The 14,049-nt window shown below is 41.2% G+C and overlaps 2 protein-coding genes across 2 annotated transcripts in view; one reads left to right on the forward strand and one right to left on the reverse strand.

Annotated features, from left to right (window-relative positions):
• Positions 1-3,098, forward strand: part of PLPP1 (phospholipid phosphatase 1) — a 40,253-nt gene extending 37,155 nt beyond the window's left edge. The window contains exons 5-6 of the mRNA XM_009950571.2: positions 606-782; positions 2,973-3,098. Of these exons, the coding sequence (XP_009948873.2) occupies positions 606-782; positions 2,973-3,098 (303 nt within the window). The remainder of the gene's footprint in view (positions 1-605; positions 783-2,972) is intronic.
• A 244-nt stretch (positions 3,099-3,342) lies between these two features.
• Positions 3,343-14,049, reverse strand: part of MTREX (Mtr4 exosome RNA helicase) — a 26,824-nt gene continuing 16,117 nt past the window's right edge. Inside the window, exons 15-22 of the mRNA XM_086480121.1 lie at positions 13,277-13,387; positions 12,757-12,945; positions 11,483-11,646; positions 10,011-10,116; positions 8,717-8,773; positions 8,144-8,306; positions 3,945-4,049; positions 3,343-3,554 (exon numbers count right to left, since the gene is read on the reverse strand). Of these exons, the coding sequence (XP_086336247.1) occupies positions 3,502-3,554; positions 3,945-4,049; positions 8,144-8,306; positions 8,717-8,773; positions 10,011-10,116; positions 11,483-11,646; positions 12,757-12,945; positions 13,277-13,387 (948 nt within the window). The 3' untranslated portion in view covers positions 3,343-3,501. The remainder of the gene's footprint in view (positions 3,555-3,944; positions 4,050-8,143; positions 8,307-8,716; positions 8,774-10,010; positions 10,117-11,482; positions 11,647-12,756; positions 12,946-13,276; positions 13,388-14,049) is intronic.

A 14,049-nucleotide genomic window follows, 5' to 3' on the forward strand; every position in this document is an offset into this window, starting at 1 on the left:
ATCAAGTTAGTTCTGACGCATAGCTACAGCTGGGATGTTATGCTAGAAGCTGGTAATACCAAAGTTGACTGGAATTGAGAATAAAGTTCAGAACTCGTCAGCTCTATGTACAGTGTATATAAACATACATATTGATGGTCTTCCTGCTCAGAGCAAGATGGGACCCCCTTTATTTGGAGGACTGTAAATTTGGGTGGTTTGACAGCTGCCTTTTTTTTTTTTTTTTTTTTTTTTAATAAGACTTACCTGTAGTTAATGCAGGAGTAAAATTCTGGTTTGACTTCCAAGAGATTCTTTCTAAGCCTTCAGTGGCTCTGGTATTACCAGTACCTTTATCCTGAAAATTTGTCATGTTGGTACAAATGCAGTAAGTACCTGTATGATTGTGTTACGTAGTTTTGTGTAAAACATGATGACCAACACTGGCTATCAAACTCTGCCCTAGCCTACCTGTGAGAGTATAGCTCTTGGAACGTTTGTGGACATTATCATGTCTCTGAACACTAATTTCAACTCCACTCTTTGAGCAGACCCAACACAATGTTACATGTTTACAGCTTCCGTGCTTCCTGCATTTTGTTAACGCCTTTTTCTTTTCCTTTTAGCTTTACCTTCAGGCCAGAATGAAAGGAGACTGGGCAAGGCTTGTACGTCCTACTCTGCAATTTGGTCTCGTTGCTACATCTATCTATGTGGGTCTCTCACGTGTTTCTGATTACAAGCATCATTGGAGTGATGTTTTAACAGGACTCATTCAGGGAGCAGTGGTAGCTGTGCTCATTGTAAGTAATTCCTGAGGGGTGGGGGGGGATATGTGTGTGTGTGTGTAAACACTGCTTTTATAAACAGCACCTTAGAATTGCAGGCTCTGTTCAGAGGAAAGCAGGCCTGTCTTCCCAATGCTTTGAAAATTGCTGGAGAGAAGAAACAAATCCTCAGACTGGGTGTAGCAATAGTACTTTGGGGAGCGAGGCAGACTCTGGGCCTGGTCAGTGGCTGTTGTAGCCACTAGACAACATGAAATTGTCCCTGCCCAAGAGCTTTTCAAACAAGCGAGATGGAAGTGGTCAACTGCAAAACTGTGTGGGCGTCTATATAACCATGCCTATATAACCTTTGCTTCCAGACAAATTCTAAATCTCAAGTAAAAAGCAGGGGAGAACTGTGTAGGAGGTAAGCAGGGCAGGGGAAAAAAAAAGGCGTTTAAGAATAAGGACAGCATGAAAGTGCCTGCTTCTGCCAGCTTATACAGCCTGTTTTTTTCAGTCTGATGGGGAAACTAAAACCCTTCTCCATTCCTTGTCTGCATTTTGAGTGCTAAAGGGGTGTTCACAACAACCAGCATGTGAAGCCTCGCTGTACTGATGAGTGAAAAGCTATCCCAAGGAACAGAGAATCAGCTAACATTGGAGCTGCAGGGCTGGCTGACGTAGTGGCAGCAGTTGTGCTGTCACCAGTGTGCCACAGTTGATGCACCCGTGGGAAAGCGCACATCAGAGAGACTTCTGGTTTAAACACATGAGTAATTGAGGTCATACTGAAGAATTCAGTAACCAAGAACTGAGGCTCATGGGGAAGAACCGTGTCCAAGATAAATGGTTTCTCAGCTGAAAGTCAGAAGGGTATGGGTTCAAGACAAAGCTTTAATTGTTGCAAATCTTGAGGCAGCTCTGGGAAGCCCTACATGCTGCATTAGCTGTTATGAAATAAATGGCTGCATGTTGATTAAAACAGAATCCTACCCCTCATTTTCGTACAATCCCATTTTCTAAGAGAAGGAGTGCATGGACCGAGAAACATCAGGGACTGAAGAGCTGAGGGTGCTTTTATTAGGAAAACCAAGTTTAGCGAAGGGTGTTGGGTGACTGAGAGGGTATCTTGGAGATGCTGGGTAATATAAGAGTGAGTAGAATAGGTGGCATTACAGTGAATGGAGTTGAAAAGTGAGGAAATCATTTTAAAAAATAAAAAATCCCAAATCAAACCCTTATCTGAAAGAACTGAAAGAACACCTCCAGAAACAGAAAGCTAGGCAAGAACATGCTGGGCCAGTAACTGCACATGGAGCACTAAAGGGAGTTGAGTGAACTCAGCGGTAAGTGGAAGCTGAAACTCGCCTGGCGTGCAGCTGAAGCAGTGTGCTGGGTCACCAGCCAGCCCTCGGTGTGGAACAGTTCTCAGGTTTGCAGTGGAAGGGGAAGAGGTGACGTAGGAAGGGAGGGGATCGTGAGAGAAGGCTTCTAATTTATTGCACTTCATGCAGCACTGTACCCAGCACGTCTGCTAGTGTGCATGACTTGGTGGAGTGGGCAGCGAGGAGAAGCAAGCTGCAGAACTGGACCGAGGCACCTGTCCCGTAGTTGGTAGCTGTGAAGGAAGTGAGGTGGTATGTGCAGACAAACGCAGGAAAGGGTAATGTTGATAGAGTTGGCCATACAGCTGCTGGAGCTGTGGGTGAGACGTATTTGAGAGGGAGCTGCTGTGAACCTTGCCAAGGAGAGGAATCCAAGCTAGGTTCAACCACCTTTTAAAGAAATGCAAGCGAGAGTGACACTCCAGAGAATAACAGTTACTGACTGTTGAAGCCCCTTCCTCAGCTAAAGCACAAGCTCTCCTATTCTGGGCCCTCAGCAAGCGTGTCTTGGTCCTTCATTTAGAGTTGTTCAAACCACGGCTATGGTAAGGAAGCTGTGCCCGATAAGGCAGTTAGAGCAGTTCGTTAGCACACAGGCCTTGACTATGGCTTAAACCATCAGTGCCTAAGTGGCCAGTGGGAAGGGGGGTAATAGCTGGAGCAAAAGCTATTCAAATACAGATGCCAGAATTTTACATGAGGCTTCCTAGCAATTTTCTGAAGTTTTAAAATGTTTTTTATTAGTTTTGATTGTGGAGTTTACCTTCTGCAAAAGCATTTACCCATTGTTTCAAAGACCTGCAAGTGCAGGAGCTTAATGCTAATTTTGTTCACTTAGGTTGTGTACGTGTCTGACTTCTTCAAAGTGAGAGGATGTACATTTCAACCCAAAGAAGATTCGCATACAACCCTACACGAGACTCCAACAAATGGAAATCACTTTGGCAGCAATCATCAAGCATGAAGAATGACCCACCTCACTTGTCTTGCTCTCTGAAATGAAAAGTTTCACAAGTCTAACTATGTAATATAAGTAAATGCCTTTAAGGGACTGCTGCTGCTCTTGGATGCTCACTCTATCTGTATATAGTAACATCTACCACAGTTACTGTCTATCTAAACTTCAAATTTCTGTTGGTTCAAGCTCTTGCTTAAAAGAAAAAAGCTATTCAAACTGTAAATTTTTATTGAAAACATAGTAACAGTTATATTACATACACTGCTGTTTGTACATGCCTTGTTGAAACAACTATGGTTTAAGTACACACCATTAAAAGACGTAATGACTTAAGATGGAAGTGGCATGTGAAGCTGATGAACTTGTTCCATAATGTGAATCTAGTACTGTTCTTAGAAGACGCCCTCTGTTACAGGTAAAGGCTGGCAGCAAACACAATATCTCTCTTGATTTTTGTAATCCCTATTAAAAAGGAAAACTGTATTAGTATCCAGCAGTCATAACTGACACAGCTGCTCTGTGAAGAATGGTTACAGGCACCAAATGCTTTGCAGTAGAGAAGGTGTTAGAGGTCTGAAAGGGAAGTCATTGTACATGCATTTTCAGTCACAAACTCGGTTGAACTGTCCCTGTGCCTTCACCACTACGCCTCTTTTAGTCAAACTTTGTAACACAGATATTACCTGGGAAGTGAACAATTATGCTGTTTACCATGAAGTCAATACCAGAAACTTACATTACCAAATCATTCACCCAGGCCCTGCCCTACCTGTGCTGCACCCCCCACCCCCCCACTTTCCTTTCAGATGCTTTCCAGGATTACCTCTTACACTGGGGAAGTGAAATACATACCCTCTGCGAACTTATTTTCCAACTCCGTGTTTCCAATGGCTTTTGCAGCCTGGCACATCTGCCGAAGCAATTCCTCTAGCCTTCTCATGCAACGAATTATGCTACCTGTATAAAACGAGTGAGGGAAGAGTTTGTAACCCCTGCCACAACACATCACTGAATAATTCAGTTGCTTGAGCCCCCTTTGGACCAAAGCAATAGTTCCTTCTCCAACCCTGTTCAATTTATCTGGAGCCAAGGACAAGAACAGCCATGTATCTTAAGCCTGGTTTCTGTTTAACAGTGAATTTCTCCATCAGGCATTTCCTTGATGCTATCTCCAAGTGCTTGTCCCGTTACTGTTTTCTTCTACCTTCACAGTCTGTAACTAACATCTAGTCAGAGGACCTTCTGGGCTGTTCAGTAATTCCTAGTGGATTTTTCTTTCAGGTACTTGTTAAGACTTCCCTCAAAACCCATGCAGGTTTGGGGATTCACAAGTTTCCTGCCTCAAGAACCACCACACATAAGTTTTGGGGTGAGGGTTTGTTTATTTTTCTGATAGCCCTTAGTTCTTTAGTCGGCAGAGACAGGCTACTGTACTACTCCTGTGTCACACAAGAGCCTATGGGCCACGCTACCACACCAATGCATGCTTACAGTCATGCACACAAGCGCAGCCTTGACATAGCTCCTGCACTGCAACCCAGGACCCAGTAGCCTGTGATGCATTCATCTCTTCTAACTTGCTTCTCAGCTCCACCGAAGTCATGGTTTCACCATGACCCTAACGCTTACGCTGTTGTAGCAGCATGCAAACAGCATGCTGTTTGGTCAGCTCCTCCAGCATCGTCTCACACCTACAGTCACCGTTATTCTATGCAAAGGACCTGTCAAAGGGTAAATATGGGCTGAAGGGATCGAGAGCAGCCCTGTGGGGAAGGACTTGGGGGTGCTGCTGGATGAAAAGCTGGACATGACCCAGCCATGTGCGCTCGCAGCCCAGAAAGCCAGTTGCATCCTGGGCTGCATCGAAAGCAGTGCAGCCAGCAGGTTCAGGGAGGTGACCCTGCCCCTCAGCTCTGCTCTGTGTCCAGCTCTGCAGTCCTCAGCACAAGACAGACACGGACCTGTGGGAGCAAGTCCAGAGGAGGGCCATGAAGATGATCAGGGGGCTGGAGCACCTCCCCTGTGAGGACAGGCTGAGAGAGTTGGGTTTGTTCAGCCTGGAGAAGAGAAGGCTCCGGGGAGACCTTCTAGCGGCCTTCCAGTACTTCAAGAGGCCCTGCAGGAAAGGTGGGGAGGGACATTTTAGCAGGGCGTGAGTGACAGGACAAGGGGTGATGGTTTTAAACTAAAAGAGGGTAAATTCAAACTAGATACAATGAAATTTTTTACAATGAGGGTAGTGAAACACTGGAACAGGCTGCCCAGAGAGGTGGTAGATGTCCCATCCCCAGGAACATTCAAGGTCAGGTTGGACGGGGCTCTGCGCAACCTCATCTAGTTGAAGATGTCCCTGCTCATTGCAGGGGGGTTGGACTAAATGGGACCTTTCTATTATTCAATGAAATACTGGCTCTAGACAAGTCATATTATCTGGAGAAAAACTGTCCATATGAAAAGAACATTCTACAAAGCTGTTGGGAAAGTGAGCACTTAAGAGATGTAAAATAACACTTCTCTTCTAAAAATCATTCATATGGTAGCAGTAGGCCATGTCAGTTTCTACAGTAAGAACAATTTGTGTGAGTCTGTAAAACCTACTGCAATGACATCAGGTGAAAAAAATACATAGCCTCCTCTTGGACAGCAAGCCCAAGCAAGCGAGCTGCGGGCAGCTCCCCGGAGCGTGGCCACGCTGCCTGGTGGCAGGCCCTGCCAGGTCAGCTCCCAAAGACCCTGCTCATCTCTGTTCACAAGGCCAACCCTCACAACTGTTCCAGGGAGTACTCACGTACAGGCAGCACAGCTGGGGTTGTTGCAGACGTACTTTTTTTGTGCATGAAGAAAATCTGAATTTTTGGAATAAGTTACTATTGTCTATAATTACTTCCACAAAACCAAACAGTCGGTCTGCAATTGATTAATCGGATACTTAGCTCAGTATACTATTCTTCCCCACAGATTTAAAAAGCTTCTCTAATTTCTGTTTCTTCCTAGCACACACACTTCAGTTTAATGACAACTCATTTTCATTAGCCAATCAACACTGCTCCAATCAGTGGCAAGCACACTTGCTCTTGGAGCACTCGGGCTTATGCTGCAACCTGAAAAGGCAAGCCATTTACTTAGCACAACTACAAGCTTTCACACTGCTCATACCTGCACCCAAAAGGGGTTTCAGACACTTGACCATCAGTACTAATAAACCAGCAGAACACCATCTATCTTCAGGCTTGTGAGAGCAGAAGCAAGCCATCAACTCGAGATTTGCATCTAGAAAAGTTCAGCTGGTGCCTGTCAGCCTGCATGGCTGCACAAAACTGAACGGTAGCCTCTCATGAAGAGCACAGCCTTTCTGGCACTCTAATGGCTGGACAATTTTCTGCCTCCTTACTAAAACTGGTGCACAACAGTGAAGTTGGAACTCCCTGTAATGGCAACTCATTATCACTATTCCACATTGCCCAGAAGGCCAAGAGGAAAATACACCTCCTTTTAGAGCTTTAATGAGCCACCGAGGAGTACCCTCATTGTAACAACCTCTACTGAAAGAAATTAAGATGGGAGGCACTAATACCTAAAATGAAAATCTGGACTTAAGATCAAAATAAGGATGCTTTGGTTTCTCGTTTCTCCTTGTTTGTTGGTGTTTTTTTGTATTCTGGTTTTTAATTTCTTTGAAATCACTACAGCAACTTGGCTAACGAGGGCCAACACCACACTGCATTTAAGGTAAGGGTAACTGGCAGTGGATGTCTGAAGGGCTTTCATTCTTTTGGCCAACACACAGAAAACCAGCCTATTAACAGTCAAGGGAAGAATCATGCGTCAACCCCTGCCCCAAGAGCTGAACTGCTCAAAATAGGCCTGTAAGACCTAATTTTGAGGGAGTAAGCACTGCCAAATAGGACAGTGACCAACTAGCCCTAGCCTGAATATGGTAAATGGAAAACATCAGCGCCCTGTGCACTCTGAGCAGTCAACATAAAAACATACGCCAGCTACTGCTTCTCCTTGTGTGTTCCCCTTAACTCGGGGTGCCTCTACAGCAGGTGTACGGCTCAGACATCCACTGCCATAGGAGGAATCTGCTGCATGTAGAGGCAAAGACTGCCAGGATACATGTTGCTCATAGTGGCCTGCTTTAAAAAGTTCCTGGGTCTATGCACTGGATTAGAGAAGTGCATTAATTCCTTTGTTTTAAGGACTCCCATTTGCAACCGTGTATGTACAAAAAAGGAAACAGCATTTGAGAGAGGCAAGACAACGGTGACAGTAACAACCTCAAAAAGGAGTTTTCAAATTATCAGTCATTACACAGACTTGTAAGACTGGTGTGTCCATCCTCCTGTTCTTCATAACTTGCAGCACAGCTGGTGGAAGATGGTTTTTCATTCTGGTTTGATCTTCAGGGAGATGGTTTGTCTTTTTAGAAAATACCTGGGCTTTAAGTCATCCTCCTTTAAAATAATGAAAACTAAGTATCCTTCCTCAAGGGGCAGTTTCTAATACTTTAGTTTCAGGAACCAAAGTAACCCAGGTGACAGGTTACATTTAGGCTTTTCAGATATCTGCACTGCGCTGCTGTGATGAACCATCCAAACCAGAGACTTAAGTTTCCACCTCTCATTTCTGTGGTCCCTAAGACAGCAGGAGGAACCTTCAACTTACCAAGTAAACGAAACACTTAACTGTAATGAGGACAAGTGCAAGAGCTTAGTGGCAAGCATTTGGAACATGGTATTTTTTCCTTTAACTAGCAAAGGTGTTACCTTTTGTTGCAATACTTAGGATTTCTAAGGTTTATAGAAAGTTTGTAAAATGTAGAGATATCCCTTTTAAAAAGTCTTCTATAGATCCTAAATTATCAACAGTATAACTGTAAATTAACATATATAGCAAACATTTTTTCCCACTTAAGTTTGAGCCATGCAGACACCTGATCACATCTGAGTTAATAGATTTTGTGATCTATTATAAGGTTATTCAGAATTACCATTCTGTGTTATGCAATTATCATCTCACATCTCCTAAAGAAGAACTGATTAACGTACCTTCAAAGACATCAGTCATTTTGCAGATGTGAGCAAAGTTAGCTCCATTTGCCCATGTATACACAACATCCATTAGATTGGGTCTGAAAGAATTTAAGTAATTTTCTTCATCAATTTCCAGTTTTGCTTCTGCTGACACTTTCGCAATTCTTTTTGCACATTCCTTTAAAATAAAATATTTAAGTTTATAATATGCTTACACAGATGGAAGTGTTTAACCAACAGAAAGGCTTGCGTATTATTAGGTACTGCATACAGGGTGACTCTTCCTTTTTAGTGTGAAATTATTCAGAATCAGAAAGTAAGCCACTGTTTACGTTAAGTTGGCCTGCACTAACCACTTACAGTGTAGTAAGCAAGGTTGTAAGAGTTTTTAAAGGTATGTTCTAAATTAGCATAAGGATTTCTTGCAAACAAGATAACCCATTACGACACACTGCAAAACCGCATGCGGTGCCAGCCGAATTCACTGATGATCCAAAATCAAGTCTTCACCGTCTGCTTACTGATCGTTCTCCTACACTTCGCCCATGTTAACCCCGAGCTCAGACAGGTTTCTAAGGGACAGATTACCTGCATTTGCCGAAGTGGTCCGGCCAACTGCTCTGTCAGTTTTGGCATTTCACTGGACTGAAAAAGAAGACATTAAATAAGCTGGTGCGCTCCCATACATTTGCTCTATACCAAATTAAATGCAAAAATAGAAGTTCGATGTGTGCTAGGTGCCATCCTAAATTATTCCAATGACTTCTCAAAACTGTTATCAAACACTAAAAATTTACTGAATTCCCCAAGTACTCATCCCTCAAACTAAATCACAAAATGAAATCTTTCTGTACAGTAAACCAACAGTATGGGAAAAAGCATCTCCTTTCTGAATAATTCAAAAATTGCCTCTATGTAGCTGTTCCATAGTTCTGAACTACCAAAACGCTGATCATTTACTGCTTTAACAAGCTTTTCCTGACAAATATAAAAAGCAAATGCTAAGAATGTAAACATCGGTGGTTATGTACGAAAATATGGCTATTTAAATACAGCAGCACTTTTATGTCCTTCCTACCTGTTTAGGCCCTGAACCACAATATTCTAACTAACAACTCACCTTGCCATCCCTTCAACTAACAAAAGTAATTCATTAGCATCTGCTGCTAATGTGCTTTCCACATCTAGCATCAACCTGAGTTCTACATCTTGCTAGTTACCTGCATTAATATTTTACATGGAAGTTCATTTTTACTGTCTACCACTGATGATGACACTAATCTTTACACAGCTTGTAGGTAGGAAAACAATGGCATCTGGTATTAAATGCCCAAGTGTTTGCTTTTAATAACATATGGTCTGTTTTTAACACTCTTTTGGTATCAGTTCCATTTAGTACTGCCATTTCCATCAATAGGTCAAGGGTACTGACCAAATAACGTAACATGGGCGTTAAATCAGAATTAAAGGCACCCTCACCCCAGACTGCAGGAGCAGATATTGATAAGCCTCTTTTTTGAAATAGTTATTCTATATTTTAAATTATAAGGATGTGTGCGTGCATACCTACATAAATACAAGCACGTATGCTGAGAATCTATTAACACTGCTTCATTGCATGAGGAGGAAACTGTTGTAGGTTCATTACAAGGACTGAAATTTTACGCAACCTTCGGCACATCACTCATGAGAAATGGTATTTTAGCACTGAAGCTGCAATGCTTTTGGGAAGTTCAATGGGAGTTCATGTCAAACACCTTAGGAAAGGATAACAAATGTGCAATGGCTCGTACTCTTATGACCAATTTCTGGAACTGAATTATAAACAATACTGTTGGTAGACAGGAACGTATAGAATTCATGAACAGAAGAAGTAACTCACATTCTCTTGAAATACAAAACAGCTTAGCAGTGCAGTTGCTTGTTCTGCAGATAAGTCATTGAAGAGACCATTAAACATCATTTCTGTCAGGAGTAGTTCATCAGCACTAAAGTAAAGAGAAAGAGAAGGAAGCTTAGAGAAAAGACCTACTGAAACGTAATTTTCAAATGAAGTACTATTAATCTGTTTTGTGAAGCAACTGGATGTAGATCAGAAACAACAGCTTCTTAGTTTTTCCTTACAGACCACCAAATACTGATATATTAGCTTTTTAAGGGGGATGATACTTAATTAGTAAGAGAGTGAGACAGTATTTTAAAGAAACTAAAAGCTCTTACTGAACTGGAAAGAATCTCTCCTGATAGTTCATAAAAGTTAGCATTAACAGTTGCTTTAGTCAGTTTTTATCAGACAGGATGTCAAGAGAGTGAAAAGAACCAGTTAGGCAGCTTATGAACAGACTAAAACTCGTACTGCTGCTGCTCAAAACACATTCAACTGGGTATTTCAAAGGTACTGAGAAGAGAAACAAACTTGCTTGATTCAATTTACTTGAAGGAAGTGCATGATGTGGATGAAAAATCCAAATACAGTATTTGGATAAAAAAATTAAATGTTGATAAGGCTACACCTTTATTTTTACAGTCTATCAGACAAGTGCAGCGGATGGAGAAAAAGGTAGATTTTTTTTTTACAAAGAAAAGTGTAACTTATCAGCAAACAGCTCCTGAAAGTCAGGAATTTGATAAAATTCTGATTCAGCTTTCCCCAGATTTTGCAGGGGAAAAAAGTTATTAAGACACTGAACAAATACAGGTAACATCTTTCAAACTACATGTAAGGCAAAGAGTACAGCAGTCACTGTAACTTTTAAAAATACATAATTTACCAAAATCTAAGTTTCGCTCTGAAGTACTAAAGTCTGATTCACGAGTTTCCGTGCAATCTTTACAGTATGCTTCAACACAGATGTACCTACTAAATGTATTGCAATAAAATGCATGACCTCCATACATTTGTCCAACAGCCCTATGGAAGCAATTAAGCTGTACTCCAACTTCTCAGCGACTTGGTAATTGCTGACAATCACCATTACACCCTTGTTTATGAGTGACTCTGTACTAAGAGCCCTTAGGAAGTGTAACCATAGAAACCAAGACCATCCTCTCCTGTAATGTACAACAGTAAACAAAAACACACAATTACATAAGCTGTGTAAAAAAACAGCCATTGTTTTAGCATTTTCATGTCCACATTTTAGTTTTAAAATCTATTGTATTTTGCCCTAAAGTTGCAATCTTTACTGCTTCAATCAGTATATATTCTCTTTATGACACAGACCACACAGTCTCTGAAGAATCTTTCTTCTAATGGTCTCAGAACTTTAAAATATAAACATGATATACTAATTACAGCCATGACAATAAAGCATGCATTCATGACAATGACCACTTTGCACAGAAACCAATTACCTGCTGATTTCACAAGCAACTCGTCCTTTCATCTCAATGACATCTGAAGACGTGGCAAACCCCAGCCTTCTCAAAACACGCTTGCGGCATTTGAGTTCATCCATTTGTAAGACAGTTCTGGCTTTCTTCAGTTCTCGCTTTGCTGCTCTAATATCCATAGCAATCTAGGGGGTCAGAAGGAGAGAAGCCACATGTTTCTTGTTTAACAAATGCAACTGTTTTAAAAACAGTTTAAACTTACATAAAGGCCTCAGAACAACAGTATATGGACATACTAGTTAACATAGACTCCAAGAAGAAGGTTTTAAACAAAATTTAAAAAAAAAAAAAAAAAAAAGAAAGAAAAAAAATTAGCTCCATTTACCCACAGTAAACTCTGGCAAGTTTGGGAAGTTAAGCTATTTACCCAGAGCGGGGGAAAAAACCCAACCAGCCCACACCAGAAAACCACAGAAGAGATCTTTGGTTGAGAAATGAGTGCTCATCTTCTGAGACCTGCACTAAGTCTCAGCTAACCAACTATTCAATCAAATGTAACCCAAAGGCATAATTTCCTGCTAGTAGAGCTCCTCCAGCATCTTGTAGTTTATCAGTCACTGTTAACAACCCGACAGCAGGGTGTACAGTGCAGACACCCTTGCAGATGCCTGCTTGGTCCATCAGGTCTTACCGCACGCCACTTTGTGCTGCCCATACCAGAACCACCTCACTTCTCTGAAGCGACTCCTGGAGACCCTGTTTGCTGGAGCAGCACTGAAGCACAAGAGCTGCCTTTGTGCACAACCAGTTTCAGTCTAGCAGGGTACGACTCCATACAAAATAAATAAAAGTGTATTGCTTCCAGGCTGGGAGTCAGCAGCACACTGATTTACATGGTACACTCCCCAAGCTAATAAGCCCCATCAATTCAACTTAGCTCTGCACAAGCACATTAAAAATGATCAATTACCTGTGAAGACTGTACCTACACTGTATTGTGCTATGTCTATTCAGTGTCAAAGAGTCTACTGGCATCTCTGTAACCTTCTAATCCCTGATCAGTCTTCTTTTCAGATGTATTTCCTGTCTGTATCAATCAAGGGCATATCACTGACTCAGCCAGTTTATTACTGAGATTCAATAATTTTACTGTATTTAAAAAGGATTTAGGGCTTACTAATTTAAAAAGTATTATTTGGGCTTTGCAAATAAAAAGAAAAACAAGTAAGAAGGGGACTAGTAGTGTCTCCATCTTCAGCTAAATACAGATACTGTGTTTTGTTTTGTATTTTTACCTGTGCTTTTTTTTCACAAAGTTTGTATACAGTTTCCAAGTTGGGATCATTGTGAACAGGATGTGAATACATCCTGTGCTCAAATGCCTCTACTTTTTGGATTACTTTTTTCAGTCCTTGATCTTTGATGCCCATGTCATCAATAGGGTCAAGTAATGGTACTCCATCAGGAAATCGTTTCTGTACTTCCTAAAAGGAAAAAAAAAAAAAAAAAAAAATTTTTGGCAAGATCAGTAACAGTAAAACGATACTTTTACAAATCAGCTGGCACAACTATACGGACACAGAAGGCAGTAGCGTAAGTTTGTTACACGATCTTTCAGCAGTTTTCAAAATCAGTTTAAAATGATTGCTGAGAAGGAGAAACAACTGACATACATCATGGCTTCCAACCCCTTTTAAGAATAAGGCTGAGGATGTGACACAAGCATTAGACAAATTTCTTTAGAACAAGTTGTCCTGGGTTCAAAAGCACCTCGCTAGTCAGAGCCGAGAGCTTACACAGCCTAGTGGAACTTACTTGTATAGATTTTAACACACTTTGCCTGTTGTCAACAGGCCTCAGGTCTTTTGGTATGTAAAGTCGGACACTGCTGATAGCTGAGAGAAGATGTACCAAAACAGGAACAACCTATTAAAGAGAATGCAGTAACTGGTAAATCAGTGAAAAACGTATTATTACTGTTCCATAGCAAAATTTTACAAAGGGAAAGGACAACTTGAGTACACAAGGACACAGTGGTGGGTAAAGGAATATACCAGGAAGCACGACAATGTGGGTAATCGGATAAACTATTAATAAAGGAAAAAAGTAACTTTGTCCAAATGGGAAAATTCTGTATTCAGTTAAATCTGGAGAGAGGCTACAAGTGGAAAAAAAAAAATGTTCAGCTTTTCTATTACCTTGCCTCTTACCTAATAGAATACCTCTTACAATACAAACCAGACCCATTATTGTCATATACTAAACTGGGAATGCTAACGATAGAGAACATTAAATCAGCAAATACGTATTTGTAAGTAACAAAACTATGAAGACACCATGAAGAATCAATATTGTACATCAAGCTTTAAATGGACTTTTTGGAAAACCCATGCAGACAACTGCATGCAACTGTCTCTGGTCTGAAAATTCTAATTACTTGTCTTGATATAGGGTTTCAAACCGAAAATTTTAAATAATGCAAATGCTTTCACTAAAAATTTCAATTTAATTTTAGAATGACATAGTGTCGCAAGGCTGAAGCAGTCTGAAAAGGAGAAAGAAAGAGAGGGAGAAAAAGAGAGAGGGAA

The sequence above is a fragment of the Leptosomus discolor genome, chromosome Z, assembly GCF_034619465.1.
Source record: "Leptosomus discolor isolate bLepDis1 chromosome Z, bLepDis1.hap2, whole genome shotgun sequence".
Taxonomy (NCBI): domain Eukaryota; kingdom Metazoa; phylum Chordata; class Aves; order Leptosomiformes; family Leptosomidae; genus Leptosomus; species Leptosomus discolor.